At 44.3% G+C, this 20,153-nt stretch overlaps 1 protein-coding gene across 2 annotated transcripts in view; it reads right to left on the reverse strand.

Moving 5' to 3' along the window:
* LOC311232199 (protein kinase C beta type) overlaps window positions 1-18,695 on the reverse strand; it is a 99,282-nt gene extending 80,587 nt beyond the window's left edge. For both annotated transcript variants that reach the window (XM_084318907.1, XM_084318908.1), the window contains exons 1-2: window positions 18,033-18,695; window positions 17,386-17,417 (exon numbers count right to left, since the gene is read on the reverse strand). In XM_084318907.1, the coding sequence (XP_084175033.1) occupies window positions 17,386-17,417; window positions 18,033-18,229 (229 nt within the window). In that variant the 5' untranslated portion in view covers window positions 18,230-18,695. The remainder of the gene's footprint in view (window positions 1-17,385; window positions 17,418-18,032) is intronic.
* Window positions 18,696-20,153: the final 1,458 nt, after the last annotated feature.

The raw sequence follows: 20,153 nt of genomic DNA on the forward strand, positions 1-20,153 counted from the left end.
GTACAATGAATCCATGCCGTTTTTCATACTAGATAACCACAGCTTTCCAAAATGTTGCTACAAAACTAGTGCAAAGTCAATTGGGCCATGTTCCAGTATGAACAAGCCCTGGAGTAATCATCCGAAGCAAAGCATCCTAGCTTAACACAATGAATGGAAGCGGACATGAGCGGTTAACATGCACCCAGATAGCTTTCTACTGAACGCACATCTTCTTGTGTAACATTTGTGTATATATGGTTGTTATTTTAATTGATGTAAGAGCCAATTTACATGGCTGTATTGACATCTGTTATATTTTATACATTTGTTTTGTTTTTATGGATTTGTGTTGATTTCTGCCTGTAGACAGCCATGCCTGCTATTGGTTTATGGCATCAGTTCCCATTGCTCACCAGTAGGTGACTTACGTGGCTACTTGGTGGATAATGGGACTGATGACGGCCAGGTGTGTTTGTTACCGACAGAGAGCCAACAGTTTTTGACCGTCCTACGTCGCCATTGTTTGGTGAATTCGTTTCGTTTGTAGATAGTAATGTGTTGTTGTACAAGGTGAAGGTAGTATCGTTCACTTTATATATTATATGCTAATTGTGCATCAATTATTGTTTAGTGTAAATAAACCCATTTTGGGGTGTTATTGCAACGGACCTTGTGGACATTCTATCTTTGGATCAGACGCGTCAACTATTATGTTCTAGTCGGTATCAGCCTCCAGGGCTTTATTGATTTATTGTTTTTGTTCAAATCAAGTTAGGCCCTTACAATTAACTTAGTTTTTAAAGTATTTTACAAACTTTTAATTTATATGTGATGTAACGTGTGATTATTCTGATCAACTTTTTACTGCCTGTAAAGCACTGTAATTTTAATCTAGAAAAGCGCTATACAAATAAAATGTACCTTACCTTCTTGTCTCTCTCTGGAGAAGACGGTAAGCTAATTTCCCCAAAATGTTGACGTGTTCCTTTAAGTGCTTCTTACAGTGACCTCATTAACTTTACATTCATTTTGTGACTAAGGAGGATCTAGTATGATGTTCAGCTTGGATTTAGTGGTCGACCCAATATGGGTTTTTCAGGGCGGTCGATATTATATAATGACAGTTTATTTTTATTGTTATGATTTTTTATGAATTCTAATGAAATAGAAAAGTACATTAACTCATTGGACGCCGACAACGCTTATATACGTGTTTGTCCGACAACCATTGAACGCCAACCACGTATATATATATATACACGTTATTTGATAGTTATTTCTTTTATTCGATATTTCCATTCATTATCCATCCAGGGAGCAGGGGCAATTTCGAGCCCTTAATGAATCAAATAGAGTCTGCCATGGCTACATGCTAACGCTAATGTTATTGCGCAACTGTAGGAAAAACCTGGCAGCGATAAGGGAATCGAAAGTCACGGTAGCCACACGGTTCCAGGCACTAGACTCAGTCAGACTGCAGAAGAACAATTTCATCAAGGACAAGAAGGCAAATTTAGTTAACTGGAGTCACTGCTTTAAGTTTTATGGTAAGTTGAACAATGCTCTGACACACTTGAATCCTGATATTGAAATGTTTGTGCAATTGGTATTTAAAAATTGTAATACGTGTCCCTTGTGGCTTTCGCACACTTTGCTAGCTAACGTTAGTATAATAAACAAGCAAAATGAAGAGGATTTATCCATCTGGAGCAGAAAAAATATGAGGATAAAATAAAGAAATACAGTGGTAAGTAGAGCATAAAAGCCACTGTTTAGTAATGGTATAGCCTTAATTAATGGGTGAGATAGTTAAAACTCTCCAGCTAACATTAGCTATCTAGCTAGGTCTCACGTTATTTTCAGTTATCCTAGCTAGCTAACTGTAAAGGACAGAGACACTCAATTATCATGTTTTTCACACTCACTCAATCAAATGTATTTATATAGCACATTACATGACGCTTGTCAACCAAAGTGCTTCACATAGCTAAGAACAAAGAAAAGTATAGAATAAACAGAAAAAACAACCAACGGATAGACAAAGGAAAACAGAACACCACGTCAACAAGCAAGGCTTTAGTCTGTTGACACATTTCCATACTAAATGCTTTTGTAGTCCTCCTGTCATACCTAAATGTGATATAAGTGAATTGTATAGAAACAACTCACCAAAAGTGACTATTGCACAACTGATTTGACAAAAATAAAATAAAAACACCACAATACTGAACTAAAACATATTTAAATACAAGCGAGTGCTAAGAAATCAGGTAAAAATAGATAAATATAATATATACAAGGCACAGTGAGTAACATTGCACGTTCCGATTCACAGAATGTGATTAGTATTTAAGGGAGAGTAGGGTACAATACGTCAGAAGAGACATCATTCAACTGGATTAGAACATAATATATATTTAACGTTGATAAAAGTGGGGGCTGGGGACGCCCATGCAATCGTTTTTGGAACCCTGTAAGCCAACTTACCGGTAGTTTAGCTTGTTGAAGGCTTGCTACCATTACAATTCCCACCTAACGTTATTTGTATTTTCTCACTAAAAGACAATAATTAATCGAATTATACAGACAGTAAACATTGTATATGTCATTAATAGTGGCCAGTTAAATATATTGAGCTTTGAACGCTAAGAATTTAAACCTTAGATGCTAAATTTACTAGGCTGCCCGCAGACATGTTTGGTTTTTCGGCCTTGTGAGTTCAGGCTGAGGCCAATTATCTCAAAATGTTATATATGAAGAGGCGGCTGAGTAGGGCAGTGGACTAAGCACTCGCCTACCACCGCAGAGACTCTGGGATCGAATCCAGCTGTCAGTGGTACCTCCGGCTTGGTCAGTCATCCCTACTAAACAGTTGGCAGTGTTAGCGGGTGGGAAGCCGGTGGGGTATGTGTCCTGGTCGCGTCTAGTTTTTTACCAACCCAGTTCCGCGTTCGTGTTCTGCGATCTGATTGGCCACTGACATTTCTGGTCGTGTGACATGTGCGGCCAATCGCGTGACGCCCGTTTCTTTCACCGGTTAAGCTTAGGCACTCTTTCGAAGTTGGTTAAGGTTAGAGTTTGTCTTAGAGCAGGGCGATAGAACGCCAGCCCTGATTCCAAACTCTAACCTTAACCAACTTCGAAAGAGCCGTCTAAGCTTAACCAGTGATAAACTAGGCGTTAGGTAGTTTGCATGCTGTTCGAGGCGGAAATGGGCAAAGACACAGGCGTCACGCGATTGGGCGCACATGTCACATGACCAGAAACGTCAGTGGCCAATCAGATCGCACCAGAAACGTCAGTGGCCAATCAGATCGCAGAACGTGAACGCGGAACTGGGTTGGTAAAAAACTAGACGCGTCCTGGTCGTTGTAAAACTGCTACCCCTACTGGTCGGTTGGGGCGCTTGTTCAGCAGGGAGGGGATCTGGGGGGAAATAGCACGAACCTCTGCACGCGTTACGTTCCCCCAGTGAAACTCCTCGCTGTCAGGTGAAAAGAAGCGGCTGGCGACTCCACGTGTATCAGAGGCTATGGGTATGAAATAGGGCTATGAGTAGGAAATAGGGCTATGGGTAAACTATTCTCACCTCATCAGAGAAAGTTCAAAAAAAATTCGAATCCGGCTGTCGGCGTTGCCTCCGGCTTGGACCGGCCGTCATACTAACTCAATTGGCAGAGTTAGCGGGTGGAAGTCGATGGGTGGTCATCTGGACATTGTGGACAGCAACTCCTACAGGTCGGTTGGGGGACGCCTGCAGAGCAGAGACAGGAAATGGCGGGGGTAGTGTGAGCCTCCCACACGTTACACCTCGCCAATGAGAGTCCGCGCTGGCAGGTGAAAAGCTGCCTCCTCATGTATCGGAGGGGACACGTGATGCAAGGCTTCTATCCTCCCTACAACCGGCCAGTGGGGGGCATATGCGAGCAACGTTCAAGACAGGGGAGGGGAGAATTGGCACAGTGAAATTGGGATGAGAGAAAAATAGAAAAAGAGGATACAAAAAAATTCTCTTGGTTTAAATAAAAAAAAATTGTTTATCTACTGGTAAATCTATTTTGATGGTTAACTTGGAAGTCAATTCTCTCTCTCCCTCTCTTTCCACCTCTCCACTCCCTCTCTCAAGAGGGGCACTTCCTCTTTTGCTGCGAGGAGAGACACACATAAACATAATTACGTGTGTGAGAATAAACACATACACACACATTCACATACCCACCCACACACTCGTCTGTGAGTAAGAGGGGGAGATAGTAGAAACAGTATGAAAAGGAGAAGGGACATGTTTACCTGTAGAACAGGTATTGGAACACACCCACAATTCACCCTTGTCACACAAATACACCCCTTATATACACACAGACACATTTCTCCACGTCAGAACAAGTCTCAACCAGAGCTGGCATTCCTCCTTTTACTCCCAACCATGACTAGAACATGCATTCTACATGTCTAACGACAGTTCTCTCTCTCTCTCTCTCTCTCTCTCCACACCCCTTATTTTTCTGTTAATCAATCTTCATTTTCTGGTACAGTATCAAGTGAAGTGACGCTCCATACATCAATAACAACACATATGGATTATGCTCCCGGGGGAAGCGTTTTTCACCATGTTCCAATACACTACAAAAACACTTTAAAAAACAGATCAATATGTATATATATTACTCCGTTTGTTACCAGTTACCTATCCACTTCGTGCCTAGTGGCACATAAGGCCTTCACAGAGCGTTTCCACTTCTCTCGGTCAGCTGCCATTGTTCTTGCTTCAGGCCATGAGCTCCACCCTGCCTCTTTTCTTTCTTTCTCTACTGTGCGTCTCCAGGTAGTCTTTGGTCTTCCTTTTCCCTTCTGGTGCCCAAGTCATTGATATGTTGCAGTCGTTGTTGTGGTCTTGCCTCACTATGTGTCCCATCATCTTCCATCTTCGCCACTTCACTTCCTTGCTCAACGGCTTCATGTCGGCTCTTTCTAGTAGCTCTACGGTGCTGATGCGGTCTTGCCACTGGATTTTGAGGATTCTTCTGAGGCATCTGTTATGGAACACGTCGACTGATTTGTTGTCTCACTTGTTCATCTTCCATGTTTCACATCCATACAGTAGGACTGGCACAACCAGTGTTTTGTACAATCTCAGCTTTGTTCTTCTTGAGATGCTGTTGGAGTGCCAGATCTTTTTGAGTTTGATGAATGCACCTCTTGCTTTGGATAGTCTGTTCTTTAGGTCTTTCATACCCCCTCCCTCTTTACAGATGGTGGCTCCCAAGTATGTGAATTGGTCTACATCCTCAATCTCTTCGTCGTTGATGTTGGTTTTGTCATGGTTTCTTGCATTAATTCTCATGGTTTTTGTCTTTCCGGTGTTAATCTTGAGTCCCACTAGTCTGGCTTCTCTCTCCATTCTTGTCGTTTTTTCCTGGATTTGGTGTTTGGTAGAGGAGAGTAATGCTACATCATCTGCAAAATCCAGATCGTCGAGTTTTGATGTCAACTTCCATCTGATTCCATTCTCACCTTGTCCAACTGTTCTTCTCATTATCCAATCCATGATCATTAAGAATAAAAAACCTGACATGTTGCATCCTTGTTTGACACCGCTGTTGATGTTAAACCACTCGCATATTTCTCCTTGGTCTTCTACTGCACACTGGAAGTCTTCATAGAATATTTTCACTATCTGGACAATCTTCTCTGGGATTCCATATTTCTTCATAATTAGCCATAGGCTTTCATGGTGGACTGAGTCGAAAGCCTTTTCAAAATCCACAAAGTTCAGGTGGAGTGTTGCTTGCCACTCGTTTACTTGCTCAATGATGTTCCGCAGTATGAAGACTTGTTCTGTTGTTCCTCTTCCTCTTCTGTAACCGGCTTGTTCTTTTTAGCCGTGAGTCGATTCCAATTCCGATTCGGTCAATGATGATCCTGCCAAGTATCTTCCCTACGACTGGAAGTAGGGTGATGCCTCTTGAGTTCTTGCATTGAGGTTTCCTTTCTTTGCTAGTTTGATGATAAGCCCCCTCTTCCAGTTCTTCGGGATCTTCTCCTGCCTCCATATTTTTTCCAACAATTGCTGAATTTGCTGAAAACTCAATGTCTGCTTTTAATAACTCGGCTGTGATGTGGTAGATTCCTGGTGCTTTCCCATTCTGAAGTCCTTTAATCACTTCCTTTACTTCACTTAGTGTTGGTTCATGTACAGGAATCTCTTCAATCATGTTAGTGAGTTCACATTCTTCCTCATCAGTTATTGGGTTTTCTGGTGGTTCCCTATTCAGTACTTCCTTGAAGTGTTCTGTCCACCTTGCCTGCACTGCATCTTTTCCGCTGAGGAGGTTGCCATTCTTGTCCAGTACTGCTGTGCTCTGTCTAGGTCTCTCGTTGCACAGTGCCTTCGTAAGACCGTACAGTGTCTTCATTTGTTGTTTCCTTGCAGCTTCTTCTGCTTCACTTGCAATGTTCTCCATCCATTTCTTTTTGTCCGTCTTTATACTTCTCTTTGTTTCTCCATCCTTCTCTGTGTACATTGCTTTTAGCCGTTTCTTGATTCTTTCCGAGTGTGTGCCAAGGATCCTCTTGTTTATTGTTTCCCGCTGGTCTACAAGGTTCCATGATTTTTCACTGATCCATGGCTTCTTATTCTTCCGTGGTCTACCCAGGATTGCTTCAGCAACTTCTGTGTAGGCTTTCTCCAGAACCTGAGTCATGCTCCACCTCTTCGTTGTTTTCTATTCCTCGCCCTTCATCTTCCAGCACCTGAAACCTGTTATATATATATAATATATATATTACTCATTGCCTTTATATTTAAGCTTAGCATTGTTTTTTTATTACTTATTTTAATCATGTCTACTCTATTTTATTATCTATCTATTCTATTTTATTATTTGTATTTTTGCACAAGCGAGGCGGGCATGGCCACCTACATTTCACTGCATCTCTCTCGTACTGTATGTGACAAATAAAACTCTTGAAATCTTGAATACAATCCTTTGAAATCTTGAATACAATCCTGAAATGAAATGAGGTAAACTCTGTCCGTTCGTCCGTCTGCATCCATCCTTCTCCTCAGTGGGTTGGCCGATATGGGCATTGGGCATTACCAATGCTGGCAAAGCTTGATTTTTCTATTTTCCCCAAATTTAAGCTGTTTGAGCAAAATACTGTATGAGTATTTTGGGAACGTCTGTGTTGAGTCGGGGCGCGCATCCCTGGAAGTCTGCACGTAGTTGTTGTGGTGCGCGCGCATCCCCAGGTATTTGGACGACTCGGTTTATAAACAACAAGTTGTTTTGCCACAGTTGGACAAGAAGAGGGGAATACGAGTCTACAAGCCGCATGCAGCAAATCATTACAGATGATTGATTGATTGATTGAAAAGTTTATTAACAGATTGCAGAATGGGTACAGTACAGTACATCTCAATACATACAATTGTTAAGGGGATGCAGACCAGAGAAAGACTTTCGTCTTGTTTCCACCAGGGTCCCCCATTTTCAATTCATCATAACATATATGACATACATGACATACAGATAGACAGTACTGCTACATCTATACATTTATGACATATCAGATTTGCAAATACAGTACTGTTTGTGATACAAAAGTGTCCAGAAAAGGAGTGTATATACATTTGGCGTAGAAACTGTACATTGGAGGAGGTTGGTGGGGTGGGGTTGGGTGGGTTGGGTGAGGGCTGTACATTGGAGGTGGGGGGGGGGGGGGGGGGGGGGGGTTGGGTAGGGGACACACACACATTTTACACTGTACATTGGAATGTTGACAAAGCCTTACTTGGTCATTTACTGTACAACTAGGTTAGGACATTTGTAGGGGCCAGTTTCGAATTGCAGTCTCACGTAGGTGTTTTTTGAGAGTGTTTTTGAAGGTGGGTAGTGATTCACATTCCTTTACAGCTTTAGGCAGGGCGTTCCACATTGATGTGGCATAATTGCGAAACGTGTTTAGTCCCTTGTTTGAGCCGAATCTGGGTTTTACATGATTTGTGGAGCTCCCTCTGGTGTTGTGATCGTGGTATTCACTGACCTTTGGGAAGTATTTTGACATGTACATGGGTACCTTGGTCGCGTAGTGTATCTTGTAGACCAGGCCCATTGCAAGTTGCTGTACTCTGTCGTCTACTCTAAGCCATCCTAGGTTGTCAAAGTGGGCAGGGGTGAGGTGGGTTCTAGGAGTCAGGTCAAGTAGTAGTCTGACTAGCTTGTTTTGAGATGTTTGTAATTTGTTTTTTAGTGCCTTTGAGGTGCTTTGGTACCATGAGGTGCAAGCATAGTCGTAGTACCCTTGAATGAGTGCTCCTGCTAGAGTCTTCAGGGTATTCTTGTTTACCAGAGAGGAGATCCGGTACAAGAATCGCGTTCGTTGGTTGACTTTTTTTATTACATTGGATGCCATTTTGTCACAGGAAAGATTAGCCTCTAGGATGGAACCCAGGTAGGTAATTTCATCTTTCCTTGTGACAATATTGTCACCCACTGTAACCGAGAAGTCGTCAGTCTTGCTGAGTTTGTTATTTGAACCGAAGAGAATGGACTCTGTTTTGCCCATGTGTAATGATAGTTTGTTGTCGGCGAGCCATATGCAGATTTTGCCTAGTTCCGAGCTGAGGGCTTTTTCAACCTGTAACTTGTTCTTGTCAGAGACCAGCAGGGCTGAGTCGTCCGCAAACAGGAACAAGTTGCAGTCACAAGCTGACGACATGTCATTTGCATAAATTAGGAATAGTAGCGGTCCTAGTATGCTTCCTTGTGGAACACCACAGCTCACTGTGAGGGGGGGGGATAGGGTACCGTTTACTTCCACCATCTGTTCCCTCCCCTCCAGGTAGGATTGTATCCAGCTCACTGATAAACTATCAAAACCAATTGCTTTTAGCTTGTCAATCAGAATGGTGTGATTGACAGTGTCGAAGGCCTTTTGTAGGTCCAGCATGACCATGCCGCAGTATTTGCCCGCGTCCACCTCTTGTTTGATGTGGTCGTTCAAGTAGAGAAGGCATGTGTCAGTGGAGTGGGATGTTCTGAAGCCAGATTGGAATTCGTAGATTAGATTTTTTTCCGCGAGGTATTTTTCGATCTGTTCGTATACTATTTTTTCCATGACTTTCGAGATGGATGTAAGGATAGAAACAGGGCGGTAGTTACCCGGGTCTAATTTGCTGCCCTTTTTGTGCAGGGGTGTTACTCTCGCAATTTTGAAGTCCTTGGGGACGTGTCCCTGTTTTATGGAGAGGTTTATTATGTGTGTGATGACTGGGGTGATGGCTGCTGCTGAGTCTCTGAGGAATTTGGAGGGGATGTTGTCATGGCCAGTGGCCTTGTTTGGTTGGAGGGCGCTCAGTTTTTTGAGTACCTCATCTGTAGTTACTATTTCCAGTTTGAAGTCGTCTTTGTGGACGCCTAGGTTCATGTAGTATGCTACTATGTGTTCTACCCCATACTGCCCTGAGTGGGAGGGTAGTTTGTTTACCAGTGTTGTGGCTATGTTTGTGAAGAAAGTGTTTAAGTAATTGGCTACATCCAGCTTGTCTGTGATGAGCGTGTTGTCCGTCTTTATGTTTATGTTTGAGAACCTGGTTTTGAGTTTTTTACTGCAGCCTAGTTGATTGTTGAGTAATTTCCAAAGTTCACGTGGTTTATTTTTGTTTTCCTCGGTTTTGTCATTGATGAAATTTTTTTTTGCAGTTTTGATCATGGAGTTTACGTCATTTCTTAGTCTGTTTCTTTCTAGTTTGAGTTCAGTCACGTGGTCTTGGAGTTCACTGCTCGTGCTTTTGGTAAGCTTTGACTGACTTTTACGAAACTCAGAGCATTTTTTGTCTCTGGCTTTCATAGCGGTCAGTATTTCAGTGTGCATCCATGGCTCAGCGCGATTTTTTACCCTGGTGGTTCTTAGGGGGGCCATTTTGTTTAGTATTGATGAAAATTTGGTTTTGAAGCCAAGCCAAGTTTCTTCAACCAGTGTACCATTGAGTTCATCTGACCAGTCCAGACTCTCCAGTTCAAGGTTAAAGGCCTCGCTAGAGTAGGTTTTGAGGTCTCTAGATGTGACTGTTTTGTGACAGCCAGCCTTTAGTTTTAGCTTTTTGCGGGTACAGAATATCATGTAATGATCACTTAACCCGCATGCTATAACCCCTTTACTGGAGATCTTGGACTTGTCAGAGGTCAGTATGAGGTCAATGGTAGTCTGAGTTGATTCACATATCCTTGTGGGTTGGGTGATTAGTTGGCTGAGGCCGTGCAGATCACAAAACCTATTGAAGGATTTGAAGACGGGTGCATTTTTTTGTTGCATATCCGTGTTCCAATCCCCAATAAGAATTTTTTCCGCATCCTCAGCTCCAGCTAAGCACACATCCAGAGTATCATAAAAACCAGTCTGTTCTGGTGGTCTATAGATTGTGCCTATTAGTACTGATTTTGCCCTTTCAAATAAGATTTCAATCCATACAGTTTCAATCTCGTCATGGTTAAGGTCAGTACGGTTGCTGAATTTGGTATCTTTGTGTATATACACACAGACACCACCTCCATACTGGTTCCTATCCCTCCTGATGATTGAATAGTCCTCGATTTCTATCTCTGGATCCTGAACAGATGAGTCAAGTTTTGTTTCTGTGAAACATAATATATTTGCCTTACCGTTTAGAAACAAATGTCTGATTTCAGCCAATTTCGGTTTCAAACTGTTTATGTTTAAGTGAAATATGTGAAGTCCATTTTTGCTTGTAATAAGTTTGATGTCGTCACAGTTGAGGTAACTCTGTTCCATTGTGTCCTGTCCTGTGGTGGGGGGAGGGGGGGCGTTGTTGCTGTTTGTGCCGTGGGTGGGGAGGGGGGGGTGGGGTGATGCTTTGTCCTTTGCTGGTGTCTGTGTCTGTATTCCTTTGTGTGAAAGCCCGCGATGTGGGGGGGGGGGCTGGTTGATTACAGATATGTCTGATTGTACTCCATTGTGGGGGAGGGGGGGTGCCTTTTGTCCTGGCCTCGGCCCGGGTAGACTTGCTGGCATGGCGGCCTTGGCCTTGGCGGGGCCAGCCAAGCTAACCGTCGGGTCCTTGGTGGTCTCGATGTCCCGCGCCGCTCTTCCTTTAGCCACTCGCCGAGTCCGCTGGGGCTTCTGTGAGGGTATGTCGCCGCTTGCTGGTCGGCTGGTGCAACTGCTGGCTGGAGCGTCAATTGCGTGGATGCTGTTGGTCGCGATGGGAACCTCCATCGCTTCTTGCTGTAGTCTCTGGTTCCGTGTCATTACGGGACCAGGGTTCTGATGTATGTCACCCGACATGAGCAGATATAATAAAATCATTGATCTCTTATTACACTTGCCTGCCGGGGGTAATTTCTTTCGTTCCGGATTTGCAGTAAGTACTGCGTGGATCGCCGAGGCTCCGAATGCTGGATGTTTCCTCTCCGTGCCCGTTAACAAGTAGAAGTCGCAATGGGACTGTTGATTTACGTTTTCGCTACCCTCCACTTCTGTCTGGAGTTGCTGCTTGAGTTGTGAATTCAGGTACAAATCCATAATCCACAGGAGGGAAAGTAGAAAATGCGCAAAGTACTTTGTTGTTGCTCTGTTGCGTTGGCTGTTGCGTTGGTTACGGGAGCTCCGTAAAATGCGACCGTCCATGTTGAAGCCGGAAGTTGATCTTGCCAACAACAAGCAAGCTGCGATGAAGAGCTAAATTCCAAGCCCAACTATAGTGTAACATCAAGCTAGCTGCGATGAAGAGCTAAATTCCAAGCCCAACTACAGTGTAACAACAAGCGAGCTGCGATGAAGAGCTAACTTCCAAGCCCAACTACAGTGTAACATCAAGCTAGCTGCAGTGCAGAGCCAACTTCCAAGCCCAACTACAGTGCAACAACAAGCGAGTTGCGATGAAGAGCTAACTTCCAAGCCCAACTACAGTGTAACATCAAGCTAGCTGCAGTGCAGAGCTAACTTCCAAGCCCAACTACAGTGTAGCATCAAGCTAGCTGCAGTGCAGAGCTAACTTCCAAGCCCAACTACAGTGTAGCATCAAGCTAGCTGCAGTGCAGAGCTAACTTCCAAGCCCAACTACAGTGTAGCATCAAGTTAGCTGCAGTGCAGAGCTAACTTCCAAGCCCAACTACAGTGTAGCATCAAGCTAGCAGTAGCACAACCAGAGCCAACTGCGGTAATGTTAAGTGTTATCAAGGTAACATTAGCTAGCTGGCAGTATGATGGAAAAGTATGGATGCTCCCGACACAGAGAATGTGGATAAAGGAACTTTCCGACTGTTATCGGTCTGGAAAGACCGACATACATCGCTATGGGCAAAGCAGAAAGACTTTGTTCAACTCTGGGAACCATATTATGTCCGTCATGAAAAATGGAAGTGCGGGTGTTGCTTAGTAGGAAATTGTAGGATTCTATTTTGCCCATAGTGCATGTTTGTGTGTATAGATATGTGTATGTATATTAGGGCTGACCTTTGAATTTTTTTTTGGCAATCGAAGCTTCGGGGCCGAGCTTCGGTTTTAATTCGAAGCTTCGAATTAAAAAAAAAAAATTTATTTTTCTTTATAATTTTTTTTTTTTTTTTATATCTTATGTTGTGGGACTTGTACAGCACTTTGGTAAACTTTGTTGTTTTTAAATGTGCTCTATAAATAAAGTGGATTGGATTAATGAATTAAGTAGCCCCTTTCGTGACTGTGACACAGCCAACACGGCTGTGTGATTTAATTCAAGGTGGATCGCTGTTGTCGTTTGAACAACTTCAGATTTCATGGGAACTACCAATCCCCCAAATCAAGAATGTTTAAGATGAATGAAGTAAGATTTTGATTATTTGAAATATGGTCTGTGTAGACTAAACTATGCACAGAATTATGTCAGTCTACAAGGTCCAGCAATGTAGACCTTGTAGACTCCACTACAGACCAATTATCAGTGAATGTTCATGCATTTTTAAGAAGGGCTACTTCCACAAAAAAACAACTCACCAAAACATCTCAGTAGCACCTTATCTAAATGTTCTATTTCATATGGAGATTCATATTTATTTATGTATTGCATGCATTTCTAAATTTTATTTCCTATTTTGTTTATTCATCCCAGTATCTTTCTTTCTTATGTGTGGAATTCTACAAGGCATTTACATTCACATTTACATTTAGTCACTTAGCTGACGCTTTTATCCAAAGCGACTTACAAGTTCTGTACGACAGGTCATCAGGAAGGATACAACTCTATCAGCTGAGTAACAATATTCATCAGAGTGTTGCGTGTTACAGTGTAGGTTAGTTTATTAGGACAAGTGCATGACAGTAAGGTTAGTTAGGGTTAGATTTTTATTTTATTTTATTTTTCAGATAATGGTTGAAGAAGTGCGTCTTTAGTCGACGGCGAAAGATTGGACGGGATTCGGCTGTCCTAACTGGGGTGGGTAGTTCATTCCACCATTGTGGGGCAAGGACTGAGAATAGGCGTGTAGGTGGTGTATATGTGTTTGAGGATGATATCCTTCAAACAGGCAATAGTGATGATATAATTTGGGCAGTGCTGAGCTGGGTTACTTTCCTCCAGTGTATTTGTCCCCCGGCCCCACCCAATGGCCCCATGCACACACACAGAAGTAAAAAGAAAATTAAAAAAAAAATTATTTTCTTTTCTTTTTTTTTTACTTCGATTTTTTTTTTAATGTTCGAAGCTTGTGCCATCGAACGAAGCTTCGAAGCTTCGAAGTATTTAAGACAGCCCTAATGTATATATATACTTTTTCTTTTATAGTCACTTTGGGTTTGGTTTATTTGCTGCAGGTTTAATGAAAAATAAAATTGAAAAAAAGACATTGTGGATTTTTTTTTAATATTGTTGATAGGTAACGTTATGTATGACTGTGTGGAGTGGCAGGCAGCATTCCTTCATAAATGTTCAGGAATGCAGTATCTTGTGTAGCCATTGTGTGCCAGCGCCGGAGAGAGAGAGAGAGGTCTGGCTGAACCCATTATCATTCCGATGTAGGGGCTAAAACACTCTGGCTTGTTTGTATTTCTCTAAACCAATCACAATCATCCAGGGCGGCGCCAAGCCCAAGATGCAGCGATGGTGCCCATGCAGATAGTGGAAGGGCAGGAGAATTCCAGCCAATAGTGGGCCAATGGCATGCCGATACCCACATTCTGCATCCTGCGAGTCACACTAGGAATTCAGTAACCTTAACCCTTTCACTGCCACACGACAAAGGGTTAACACCTACTGTATTGACTACACTCGTTTTGAGGTGAATTTATAATGTTAAAACAGCTGCCAAAGGCTGTTACTTCTTGTTCTCTACAGTTCTCTCTTGATCATGAATATAAGTATGTTTGACATTGTTTCTGATCTAAAAAGGAAACTTTATTTAAAAAAGCATGTTTGAAACGTTCAAGCATCACAGCTCTTCTCATGTGGTGTTTTCTCTATGAATGCAAGACTTAATTTATGCAACACCTTCAGAACAGGCTCCAGATGTGTTCCCTTAGGCTCATCAGTTAATAATAATAACAATACATTTTATTTGTAGTGCACTTTACATTTGGGACCAAATCTCAAAGTGCTACAGGGTAAAAAACATAGGCTTTAAAAACATAGACAATTAAAAAACAAGGCATACATTTATTTTTATTTTTTTAAAGGGATCAAACACACAAAAGGCATGTATAAAAAGGTTAAAACTAAGAAAAAGCTTTGGTAAGTTTTTAGTCCTCTTTTAACACATTAATTGCCAAAGACTTTCTGTGCCCCAACCATTCAGTGCCATAAACGAAGATTCTCGTTTCTGGGGCGTTTAATTTTTTCCGATTTGAATACCCTATTCAATCTCAGGGAGCTGTATGTTGCCTGAAAAATGCATAGTGGGAATCCGAAGGTGCAGTAACGGCTGCATCCTACCAGGCGGCGGTATCGAGCACCATTTCTAACATTGTATCCTGGGCTGTGGGATGACCACAGGTCTCGGATTACATTTCTTCTTCTCTGGGAGGCGCACAGTTCTGCCGGTTACATTGAAGCCTGTCAACTATGCCCGATCCGTATGTTATGGTCGTTTATGCCAATAGCGGGTTCAGGCAAAGAACGCTAGTGTCTACAATGTAATCGATGTGTAGGGCTATAACTCAGCATTTCATGAATTACGCTAGACCAAAAACGTTATCGCGATAAAATTATAAAATTATTTTCATATAACTCGATATCGATAATTATCGTCGATATAATTTATGTCAAGTTTAATTAACTTCTTATGCCCGGCGCCGATGGACGGGCTATTAATAGACTTGTTTTGCTGCTGCGAATGTCTCGAGTTGATGTCGTCATCAGTCCGCGCACGTTAGCAGTTAGCCAGAGCAAGCGGTGTATCCCATGACAATGTACTAACTATTACCCTAAAATACTCCGTTCAGCCCCAATACATTGCAACAACGTCCACCGCATACCCCACACTACTCTAACCGTGGCCTCAGAATTCACGCCACACACCCACTCGGCACGTAAACTATAAAATAGCGGCGTGCAAGCTAATTATCCTAGCCAGCCTTGTTGACTACTAGAGTCCTACCTCTCTACCCAGAGGTGCAGCGCGGGTCTCCCTCACTGTCAGCCATCTCCTTCACTGATTGGTTGTTAGTGCGTGTGCTCATATCCAAGCTTGGAAAATTGATATATCGAAACTTTGCGACCACGTTTCATGTTTATTTCGAGGAAATAATTTATCGCAATATATATATCGTTTTATCGCCCAGCCCTACTAGACCGCTCTAAAACCATACTTATATTCACCACGGTATAACACGGGAACATATGGATGGAATTTTTTTTTCTTTTTTGCATCTTAACCGGAAGAAACCCAGTGTCAAATGACTATAGTACTGCATCCATAGCTATCATATACAATATGGTTATAGCTCTACAAACAAGGTGACCGATTACATTGGTTTAATGGGTGGCATGAGGCAATGCCTTCCCGGAAGAGGCGTGGCACGGAATGTGTTAAAAGAGTCAGTGGTCTGTGGTGCTCTCAGGTAGTCAGGGAGGGCATTCCACAGGCGAGGAGCAGCCGAGCAGAAGGCCCGGTCGCCCATGGTGCGGAGCTTGGTCCTGTGGGGAAGGAGGCGGTTGGTGTTGGTGGAGCGAAGGTTACGGGTGGAGGGTTCTGGGGGAGATCTTTGAGGTGAGGTGAGGTGAGGGGGGGGGGGGGGGGGGGCATTTCCATGTATGCACTGATGGGTCAGAAGGGATACTTTGTATTCAGTCCAGGTGGTGATGTACCACTGTATTGCACATCGTTGCGGGCAAGACCACCCGCATTTCATTGTATACCTGTATGCCGTGACAATTAAAACTCTTGACTTGACTTGAAGGGGAGCCAGTGAAGTGAGTGGAGGATGGGTGTGATGTGGTCGTACTTACGCACTCTCACAGTTTTATGAATGGAAAATGGCCCATCCTCCTTTAACCTCAACAAAGACAACTTCCGCTGGTGGTGATGTGTTTCTATACTCTGTGTGTGTAATAATAATAATAAATTACATTTATATAGCGCTTTTCTAGACACTCAAAGCGCTCCCCACAATGTAGGGTGGAAATTGCCTCCTTCACCACCACTGGTAGCACGTAGCACCCAACCTTGGGCTACGCAGGCTGTCATACACTGGCACCCGGCACACATCACACAGTGGCTGAACGGCTCAGGGGAAGGGATGATTAGGAGATTTGAGGGAATTCATTTGGCCAGGAACATCGGGGAACCCCCTACTCTTTGCGATAGGCGTCCTGGGTTCTTTAGCGACCGAGATTCAATCAGGACCTCGGTTTAGCGTCTCACATGCATGTGTGAGAGAGCCTGCATATATATATATATATAAATATGCATTTCCTGTGTCGCCAACAAAACTGTCAACAGCATTCAGGTCACAGGACACGTTCACTTTGTAGCAGCAGCTCCTCGCTGAGCTCACTAGCGAACACACCGTCTCTCTGCACACAGCTGCTCACAGCCACGTGACCATAGTAACCCTTTCACTGCCACAACCCCAAAAAGGTTAACCCTTTCACTGCCACACGACAAAGGGTTAACCCTTTCTCTACCACACTACAGGGGGTCTGGGGGGGATTTGGGTGAAGCGTGATTTGCCTCCTTGTCTCTAAACCCACAGACTTCTCAACTTTCACCAGCTAGTCCTTCCAACTCTTCTATTCTGACATCCCTCTCCTCTCCTCTGTGGAACTCTTTGTCAGCTACAATACAACCCTGTAGTAGACCTTTACCAGCTGGGTAGCAGTAGACCGACCTAGTACACAACACACACAGGCTTCCATCCAGACAGTGATCATCCTCTAGTGCAGACTGTGTGTGAATGGACCACAGATCTTACCTTGACACTGGAATCCCTGCTTCCCAAAGCCCCTGAGGAGAAGAGAAAAACACTGGATCTGTGAAATTCAGACACACACCCCCTTACTACATCATGCAAAAACAGGTAATATTCAGCCGCGCGCAGGATACACACACACACACACACACACACACACACACACAAAGACACCCACCCACACACACAGCTGCAGCAGCAGCAGCAACAGTGGGCCCTGTGTCTCCATCCGCATTCCTCCACCTCCACCTGTGTGTGTGTCCTGTCCTCCTCCTCCTCCAGTTACCGAGATGGATGTCGCGGGTGGTCGATGCGGTAAACAGCCACACTGCTCTGCGGCTATCCGATACACGCAGCAACAACAACAACAACACAACCCACACAGGCCCGGCGTGTTTTACTGTCGCATATTTGTGCGAAACCGCAGAGAATGGCGCAACGCGGGGAGGGAGGGGGACAACAATGTCATTGATTTTGTATCATGTTGTTACTCAATAGTGTGACTGCGGAGGAGGAGGCGAGGAGGAGGAATACCCGCAGCAGCAAGTGAATCACCTGTGTCCCGCGCACGCACACAGACACACACACACACACACAGAGAGAGACACACGCACACAGACACACACAGAGACACACACACACGGTCTCACCAGATGAAGTCCGTGCAGTGGCTGCAGAAGGTGGGCTGCTTGAAGAAGCGGGCGGTGAACTTGTGGTTCTTCACCTCGTGGACGTTCTTCTGCCGCAGGGCTCCCTGGCGGGCGAAGCCGCGCACACTGGCCTCCCTCTCCGGTGCCGCCGCCTCTCCGTCTCCGTCGCTGCCGCCACCACCACCCGGGTCAGCCATCTTAACGAGGAAGAAGAAGCAGCAGCGTCGGTCGGTCGGTCAGGAGGAGGGGAGGTATGAGGAGATAATAAAGAGGTGGAGGAAAGAAGACGGACAGCAGCGAAGGAGAGACAGAACGCGGTGCAGCCAGGTGCCTCCTCCTCCTCCTCTCCGCCCCGCTGGCCGCCGCCTCACGGTGTCGCTCCCGGTGCCCGGTCCCTCCCGGTAGAACCGTCAATTGAGTCCGTGTTTCCAGCTCGCTGCTGCTGCTGCCTCCGGCGGGTCCTCCTCCCCGTGCCGTGCTGCTGTGCTGCTGCTTCCCTGTTTGTTGCACTTCTTCTTCTTCTGACTGTACTGCTTTTACAACTCTCTCTCTCTCTCTCTCTCTCTCTCTCTCTCTCTCTCTCTCTCTTCTCACCTTCCTCTCTCTCTCCCTCTCTCACCTTCCTCTCTCTCTCGCGCTCTCTTTCTCTCTCTCTCTCACTCACTTTCCTCTCTCTCTCTTTCCTCCCTATCTCTTTCCTCTCTCCCTCTTTCCTCCCTCTCTCTCGTGCGCGCGAGCTGGTGGGGGGATAGTGTGTGTAGATAGATTGTGTGTGTGCGTGCGTGCGTGTTCCTCACAGACAGTAGGCAGATGCTGCAATCCTTCTGAAAATAACTAAAGGAGTTGAACCAACCAAACCTGTATCATATTTTAGAAGGCTGTGGATTTATTCTAGGACACATACTGTACAGACAGAGAGAGAGAGAGAGAATGAACCAGAGAAAAAGTTAGTCAGCGAGATTGTGTTAGGCATTCTCATAGACCCAGGGAGCCAAACATGCAGGCATTCATTTCTAGGGTTAGGGGTTGCAATGGTACACTACCCTAGAACTAAACGTGTTTCATCTCTCTTTTAGGCAGGCACCTGAATATGGGTTTACTTTGCATGTCAAAGTGCTTCCTCTAAGAATGATGACATTAGTCAAGCCAATCAAGTATCCCAAGTTCAAACTTACATGGAGCTCCAGGGTAGACCTATATACGGAAACACCAGCATTAAAGGGTAAGTTCAGAAACATTTTACGCCTGTAGCCCGCTTCTTTTCACCTGACAGTGAGGAGTTTCACTGGGGGAACGTAACGCGTGCAGAGGTTCATGCTATTTCCCCCTGATCCCCTCCCTGCTGAACAGGTGCCCCAACCGACCAGTAGGAGTCGCAGTTTACAACGACCAGGACACTCTACCCCACCGGCTTCCCACCCGCTAACACTGCCAATCGTGTTAGTAGGGACGACTGACCAAGCCGGAGGTACCGCTGACAGCTGGATTAGATCCCACTTTTATCTGCACATTTATAATACAATACAAGTTTATTGTGCCCTAATGATAAGGATAAGCGCTCAACGAAGAAACTCAATCGCATTGCCAAAGGAAAGTCTAACATGCCTATAGATACTTATACAATGGAACTACACTCTACACATGTACATACCGGCCCCCAAACAGCATTGCTAAGTTCAACAGACCCGTGCCCCTTTCTTTCACAACCACACTATAGAAGGTTAACCTTTCACTACCACACTACAGAAGGTTAACCTTTCACTACCACACTACAGAAGGTTAACCTTTCACAACCCCACTGAAGGTTAACCTTTCACAACCCCACTACAGAAGGTTAACCTTTCACTACCACACTACAGTTAACCTTTCACAACCCCACTACAGAAGGTTAACCTTTCACTACCACACTACAGACGGTTAACCTTTCACTACCACACTACAGACGGTTAACCTTTCACAACCACACTACAGAAGGTTAACCTTTCACTACCCCACTACAGAAGGTTCTATTTCATTCTGGCCTCCGCTCAAAAATTCCACAATGTACCTTTACATACCAACATTCGTCTGGCCACACCCCTATCCGCTTACCTTCATAAGCAGGTGTGTGGTCACCTACTC

This window comes from Notolepis coatsorum (genome assembly GCF_963971535.1).
Source record: "Notolepis coatsorum genome assembly, chromosome: 7".
Lineage (NCBI taxonomy): Eukaryota > Metazoa > Chordata > Actinopteri > Aulopiformes > Paralepididae > Notolepis > Notolepis coatsorum.